Source organism: Caenorhabditis remanei, chromosome III, assembly GCF_010183535.1.
Source record: "Caenorhabditis remanei strain PX506 chromosome III, whole genome shotgun sequence".
Classification (NCBI taxonomy): Eukaryota; Metazoa; Nematoda; class Chromadorea; order Rhabditida; family Rhabditidae; genus Caenorhabditis; species Caenorhabditis remanei.
Window position 1 is genome coordinate 15,973,743 of NC_071330.1, and position 7,866 is coordinate 15,981,608.

Genomic DNA, 7,866 nt, shown 5'->3' on the forward strand with positions numbered 1-7,866 from the left:
TACGCGACCCCTACATAATTATAACGGTCCTTACCGAAAAACATCTGCTCATTATTTAATGACCATCTGTCGATTCTCTTTCTCCGCGACGGACAGTGAGAACCCCGGGGTTGGGAAAAACGCGCCACAGGCACGCCAAATTTTTATCTGTGTGTATGTCTGTCCTGCAAAGTTGTCCGGAATCCGGATTCCGGATTCCGATATTCCGGAGTTCCGATATTCCGGAATTCCGGTTCCGGTTCCGGATTCCGGAAACTGAAAAATGGCATTCCGTACAATTCTGCTGTCCAGATGTCTGCGATCTACGGGGAAAAACGTCTCGTAGTTGTCCATTTTCACATTTTTTCACACACGTCTCAGCTATTTCTTCAAAACACCAAAACTAATTGAAAAAACTTAATTTTTGAACCAGAATTTTTTATATAGATGTCTGCAATATGAAAACATCAGAACAAATCCTAACACACCTTTAGCATCAACGATTTAGGGAAAAAGCCTGGTAAACGGATTAAAAGGCACGCCAGACTGTCGATTTGTGTGTTTCAAAAAAAATAACTAATTTTTTAAAATTTTTTATAATTCTTTTTATATAATATAAGTAAAAATTGAAAAAAATTTGAAAGATTTGAGTTTTGGCGCCAATTTATCAATCTCTCGCGTTACAGGCACGCCAGATCCTGTCTTTCTGTGTGTCTGTTTGCCCAGATGTCTAAAAAGTTATTTATTCAAAAAAAATTTACTTATTCTAACAATTATTTTTTTTTTTAAACAAAGCAATATTTTCAAAATTCGAACAAAAAAAACAATTATTCAAGGGTACTCTTCATAATAAATTCCGGGTTGTTGGAATGAAATAATTCGGATTTTGCGAGGATATCCATCTTCGTCTTCCTCGTATTCGTATTCATCATAGACAAATAGTGTCGCATCTCCATGGATTACGGTAATTAACTCGACCAGGAAGAAATAGAAGAAGACGATGTAGTAGAAGTAGAAAAACAGGAAATACTGAAATTTAGAAATTTTTGGAAATCTTTAACTTTTAAGATGCAAAACATATAAACCTACCGGTTCTCTATGAAACTGATATCCGATAATTGTTCCATAAAACATCCACTTCAATATTTTTGTGCTATTAGACTTCTCATAGTTGTATTCATATTTTCAAGCGGGTTTAAACACAAACAGAAAATAAAACAAACCGACGAGAATGTGCCAGAAAAATCCGTATAGAAATGGGATCTGGAAACTAGTTTGTGGGTAAGAAGCTTTTCCAATGACTTACCGTACTACTCGTCAACTCCAACACCCATAAATGAGCGCAAAAAATAAAAGTCAGGAATATAATTCCAGAATATCCAAATATCAAGTTCAACCTGTCATATTTTGAAAATTTTCCTTCTTTCTCCACTGTTTTCCCGCAATATTCAAATACTCTAGCAATTAACTTAATAATTAACTTAATAACAGCTAAAATCATAGCTAAAACTCCAAGTCAAAATTTCAAACCTCTAAGTCAAAATTTCAAACAATTTGAATGATTTGAGTTTTGGCGCCAATTTATCAATCTCTCGCGTTACAGGCACGCCAGCTCTTGTCTTTCTGTGTGTCTATTTGTTTTGTCCAGATGTCTAAAAAGTTATTTATTCCAATAAAATATATATATATTTATTGCAACAATTATTTTAAAAAAAACAAAGCAATATTTTTAAAATTCGAACAAAAAAAACAATTATTCAAGGGTACTCTTCATAATAAATTCCGGGTTGTTGGAATGAAATAATTCGTATTTTGCGAGGATATCCATCTTCGTCTTCCTCGTATTCGTATTCATCATAGACAAATAGTGTCGCATCTCCATGGATTACGGTAATCAACTCGACCAGGAAGAAATAAAAGAAGACAATGTAGTAGAAGTAGAAAAACAGGAAATACTGAAATTCAGATAATTATTTTTTTAAAACTCTTCTTTTTTTTAACTTACCGGTTCTCTATGAAACTGATATCCGATAATTGTTCCATAAAACATCCACTTCAATATTTTTGTGCTATTAGACTTCTCATAGTTGTAATCATATTTTAAACCGGATTTAAACAAAAATAGAAAATAGAACAAGCCGACGAGAATGTGCCAGAAAAATCCGTATAGAAATGGGATCTGCAATTAAAAAATCTATTTTCCTAGTAATGTCTAGCGGTAGCAATGACTTACTGTGCTACTTGTCAACTCCAACACCCATAAATGAGAGCAAAAAATAAAAGTGAGGAATAGAATTCCGGAATATCCAAATATCAAGTTCAATCTGTCATATTTTGAAATTTCTTCCTCTTTTTCTGATGTTTTCCCGAAATATTCGAATAATCTAGCAATTAACTTAATAATTAACTTAATAATAGCTAGAATTACAGCTAGAATTGCTGTAACTTTCAGCAAATCATTCTTATATATAAAAGACAATTGGGCGTTGTCTGAGGCACTGTCCGCAGCGGTTTTGGAAAGAGAAGAGAAGCTGAGCCAGTGGGCAAAACCGAACTGACGTGCTTTGGACAACGACTGCCGCTTTAGACCACTCGGCCATGCGGGCACATTTGAAAAGAGGTGCCCACGTGAATGAGGAGATACCAGCCGGCTCAACCGCCGAAGGCGGGGGAGACAGGCTGGTACCAAATAATTTCAGATTCTCCTTCTGAAATAGGATGCAGTTTATATTGATTAAGTAGAAAGGGGAGGAATCCAAAAACTTCTAATGAGCATATAAAGTAGCCGAGGAGAGCAGTGGTAGACAACCCATTATTTTCGAGTATCATACTTGCATATGTATTAAAATCAATAAATACGACGGAGTATAAAATGAGAAGAGATGACTGTCGGGCGGTCGGTCACAGGGTAATTATGTAATTATGACGTTGTCACACTTCAGCCATCTGCTCGTCATCTGCTTTGTGACAATGGTCCAGATCGCCACCAATGATTTCTGTAGCCGAGAAATGAACAGAATTGTGAGATTCTGGGTAAAAATAGGAATAATTATAAGATCACACCGTGTAAAATAATATAAATTCACAAGCACGGTCTCCCATACCGCGAAAAAGAACTGCAAGGAACGTGAAGGCGATTTTTTCACGTTTTAATTCAATTCTTTATTGAGATTTTCCTCCAATATTTTTTTTTCAAAAAAAAATGTGACAGTTTTGGAGCATCCTCAAGACCGTTATGTGCAAGTTTTATTAGAAAATGTTTTCTACCAAAAAAGTTATACTCAATTTTGTGAAAATCAGTTTTCTGTATAGAAAAAGTGAATTTCAGATCAAGTTTCACGTTTTCTGGCTCATAAGATAGAGTATTTTATTTCCTACAGTTCTGTAGGACGGAACCTTTTTTCATCAATTGTGCCGTCTAATAACCTGAAAAAACTGAATTTTCAGTGCAAAAAATACAAGAATTGAATTAAAACGTGAAAAAATCGCTTTCACGTTCCTTGCAGTTCTTTTTCGCGGTATGGGAGACCGTGATAAGTAAAATAATATAAATTCTTGATTTCCCAAATTTTTGTTGATAAATAGAAGAAATGTCAAAGTTCTGAGTCCGGGTTTCCGTTTTTTTTCGTTTTTGAGAGTCTGGGGCAACTGTGACGCGTTTGTAATATAACACTGATATAATTTTGAATCCGATTCCCTACCTTGAAAATTTTCAACAATCTGAGACACCCCATGGGCGCCTTAGGCGCGTTTTTGACTTTTTTAAAAAGCTTTCGATCAATTTTTCAGTTTCATATAAATTTTTGATTTTTCGAAGTTTTATTGATAAATAAAATAGAAAAAGTCGAATTCACGCGTCACAGGCACACCAGGTAGTGAAAAAAAACAGCTATTTTTGCTCTAAAATGCTCAAATTGAACGAAAGTCATAGTTTTATGACGGAAAATCATCAAAAATTGAAATTTCAGCCATTTTTACAGATTTTTCCTCAAAAATTGTCAAATTTGACAAACTAAGCTTGAAATTTCTGAATTTCTGAAAATTTATAGGAATTTTTCAATGAAACAGTGAAAAATCTGTAAAAACGACCAAGAATATTGATTTCTGAAAATTTTGAGCATAGAAAACTCGATTATCGTTTAATTTGAGCATTTTGGAGTAAAAAATTGCTGTTTTTTGGTAATTTTCTACTATTAGACTGTTCAGATGTCTGAAAAGTTTTTTTTCCAATAAAAATGTATTTATTACAACAATTAAAAATAATATCAAAAACAAGACAATATTTTTTTATTTGAACAAAAATGACAATTATTCAAAGGTACTCTTTAATTTGTCTAGTTCATCGTAAGTTGAAAATAAACCACTGATACGGGAAAACTGTTCAGTATAAATTCCGTCCTGATAGAAAGTGACGACTCGTATTTTGGTGGGATCTTCCTCGTTTTCGTATACATATGCATCCTTTCGTTTCCAAATTATTGGTGGTCTGTCGTCATAGAGAAATGGAACAGCATCTCCATGGATTACGGTAATTAACTCGATTAGGAAGAAATAGAAAAAGATGATGTAGTAGAAGTACATAACAAGGAAACACTGAAATTTAGAATTTTTTTTTTTGGAATTTGTAACTTTTAGAAAACAAACTCACCGGTCCCCTATGAAACTGATAACCAATGATTGTTCCAATGATTGACCATTTGAAAATTTTGAATCTACTAGAATTCTTATAGGTGTAATCATATTTTAAAGCTGGTTTAATCACAAAAAAGTAACAAAACAGGCCGATGAAAATGTGCCAGAATAATCCGTATAATGCAGCAATCTGAAATAAAAAATATTTATAGTGACTACGTCATAACGACTTACCGTACTACTCGTCAGGTCTAAAACCCAAAGATGTGCGAAAAAAATAAAAGTGAGAGATACAATTCCAGAATACCCAAATATCAAGTTCAACCTGTCGAACATTGGAAATTTTTCTTTGGAATCCTCTGTTTTATTGAAAAAATCCTTCAATTGCTGAGAAACAAACTTCAAAACAGCAAGAACTATAGCTAGGCATACTGTAGCTTTTAGTAGAAACTGCACATGCTCCATTTCTTCGTCGGGAATCGATTCTGTTGCCAGATAGTTGAAGAATCCAAAAACACCGGATACGGACAGAATAATGCAAAGAAGGGAAGTTGTACCGAAAAAGTTGTCGAATGTCAAATCGACAACTTCTTGGTGCGTTTTTTCCATTTATGAAACCTAAAAAAGAGTAAGTTAGAATGGAGGCAATAAACAACGATGAAGTAATTTTGATACTTACCAATGAGAGAACAATACGTATGTGAATGTGATGGTTATGTTTGTGTCCGCAGACGCAGGGAATAAGAGATGGGGAAAAAATAGAGAAAGAGTAGGAGACCCAGAGAAGACAATGGACGTGCTAATCGGTTCTTCCTCTGAGGCTAGAGGTCCCTAAGACCTCCCTTCCCCTAAGACACAACCACAGACACACACAAAAAGAACGACTGTGTAATCTAGGCCGTCATTAGCCTACCTACATACATGCCTCTGCTACCCACTCCCCCCTAGACACGTACACACAAAAAGAAGGGTTGAGTAATCTAGATTGCTCTCTCTCCCTCTCGGACCGTCAGTAGCCTACATACCTCTTCAATTTTTTGGACGGGGTACCAGCCTCAAGAATATGACATCGTTTCCAATTTATCGTGCTCTATTGGTTAGCGATTTTATAGAATACGAAGTTTAATTAGGAATGATGTTAACTAAAAGACACAAATTCATTAAAATACATGCTATAAAATTTCCATAAAGACCTCTGAACGTACCAACTGTGTTTATCAAGCGACAGTAATTCCATTATAACTCCGTCACGACGATCAAAGTCCATTATTCCCACTTCGTAGAGGCACCTGTAATAAAAATTAAATTGTTAACTGGGAAAATTATGAAAAAAAAAGATAAAAAATCATAAAAATGAAGCAAAATGGCATAAGATTGATTAATGAGTACTTAAATGAGTACTAAAAAGTAAACTGTGTAAATGGTCTAAAATCTCATAATTCTCAATTTTGAACAGCTTGGCCTATTTTCAAAAACGCGTCAAAAGTTTATACAATAACTCAAGCAATGTGAGGAGGAGCAAAGGATCAAATGATGATTGAAGTAATGTAACTAAGGGCAAAGGATCAAATGATGATTGAAGTAATGTAACTAAGGGCAAAGGATCAGATGATGATTGAAGTAATGTAACTAAGGGCAAAGGATCAGATGATGATTGAAGTAATGTAACTAAGGGCAAAGGATCAGATGATGATTGAAGTAATGTAACTAAGGGCAAAGGATCAGATGATGATTGAAGTAATGTAACTAAGGGCAAAGGATCAGATGATGATTGAAGTAATGTAACTAAGGGCAAAGGATCAAATGATGATTGAAGTAATGTAACTAAGGGCAAAGGATCAGATGATGATTGAAGTAATGTAACTAAGGGCAAAGGATCAGATGATGATTGAAGTAATGTAACTAAGGGCAAAGGATCAAATGATGATTGAAGTAATGTGACTAAGGGCAAAGGATCAGATGATGATTGAAGTAATGTAACTAAGGGCAAAGGATCAGATGATGATTGAAGTAATGTAACTAAGGGCAAAGGATCAAATGATGATTGAAGTAATGTAACTAAGGGCAAAGGATCAGATGATGATTGAAGTAATGTAACTAAGGGCAAAGGATCAAATGATGATTGAAGTAATGTAACTAAGGGCAAAGGATCAGATGATGATTGAAGTAATGTAACTAAGGGCAAAGGATCAGATGATGATTGAAGTAATGTAACTAAGGGCAAAGGATCAGATGATGATTGAAGTAATGTAACTAAGGGCAAAGGATCAGATGATGATTGAAGTAATGTAACTAAGGGCAAAGGATCAGATGATGATTGAAGTAATGTAACTAAGGGCGAAGGATCAAATGATGATTGAAGTAATGTAACTAAGGGCAAAGGATCAGATGATGATTGAAGTAATGTAACTAAGGGCAAAGGATCAGATGATGATTGAAGTAATGTAACTAAGGGCAAAGGATCAGATGATGATTGAAGTAATGTAACTAAGGGCAAAGGATCAGATGATGATTGAAGTAATGTAACTAAGGGCAAAGGATCAGATGATGATTGAAGTAATGTAACTAAGGGCAAAGGATCAGATGATGATTGAAGTAATGTAACTAAGGGCAAAGGATCAAATGATGATTGAAGTAATGTAACTAAGGGCAAAGGATCAGATGATGATTGAAGTAATGTAACTAAGGGCAAAGGATCAGATGATGATTGAAGTAATGTAACTAAGGGCAAAGGATCAAATGATGATTGAAGTAATGTAACTAAGGGCAAAGGATCAAATGATGATTGAAGTAATGTAACTAAGGGCAAAGGATCAAATGATGATTGAAGTAATGTAACTAAGGGCAAAGGATCAGATGATGATTGAAGTAATGTAACTAAGGGCAAAGGATCAGATGATGATTGAAGTAATGTAACTAAGGGCAAAGGATCAGATGATGATTGAAGTAATGTAACTAAGGGCAAAGGATCAGATGATGATTGAAGTAATGTAACTAAGGGCAAAGGATCAGATGATGATTGAAGTAATGTAACTAAGGGTAAAGGATCAAATGATGATTGAAGTAATGTAACTAAGGGCAAAGGATCAGATGATGATTGAAGTAATGTAACTAAGGGCAAAGGATCAGATGATGATTGAAGTAATGTAACTAAGGGCAAAGGATCAGATGATGATTGAAGTAATGTAACTAAGGGCAAAGGATCAAATGATGATTGAAGTAATGTAACTAAGGGCAAAGGATCAGATGATGATT

The 7,866-nt window shown here is 34.6% G+C and overlaps 3 protein-coding genes across 3 annotated transcripts; all 3 read right to left on the reverse strand.

The window, feature by feature from the left end:
* Nucleotides 1-810: 810 nt before the first annotated feature.
* On the reverse strand, nucleotides 811-1,113 carry GCK72_011576 (uncharacterized protein; the record flags this gene model as incomplete). Its single annotated transcript, XM_003102224.2, has 2 exons — nucleotides 811-1,008; nucleotides 1,069-1,113. The coding sequence occupies 2 exons, from the start codon at nucleotides 1,111-1,113 to the stop codon at nucleotides 811-813; spliced, it is 243 nt and encodes an 80-aa protein (XP_003102272.2).
* Nucleotides 1,114-1,736: 623 nt separating this feature from the next.
* Nucleotides 1,737-2,029, reverse strand: GCK72_011577 (uncharacterized protein; the record flags this gene model as incomplete). The annotated part of the gene is made up of 2 exons (XM_053728546.1): nucleotides 1,737-1,934; nucleotides 1,985-2,029. 2 exons carry the CDS (start codon nucleotides 2,027-2,029, stop codon nucleotides 1,737-1,739), a joined length of 243 nt encoding a protein of 80 aa, XP_053588123.1.
* A 2,258-nt stretch (nucleotides 2,030-4,287) lies between these two features.
* Nucleotides 4,288-5,220, reverse strand: GCK72_011578 (uncharacterized protein; the record flags this gene model as incomplete). The annotated part of the gene is made up of 3 exons (XM_003102166.2): nucleotides 4,288-4,572; nucleotides 4,628-4,801; nucleotides 4,846-5,220. The coding sequence occupies 3 exons, from the start codon at nucleotides 5,218-5,220 to the stop codon at nucleotides 4,288-4,290; spliced, it is 834 nt and encodes a 277-aa protein (XP_003102214.2).
* Between the last annotated feature and the right edge of the window lie 2,646 nt (nucleotides 5,221-7,866).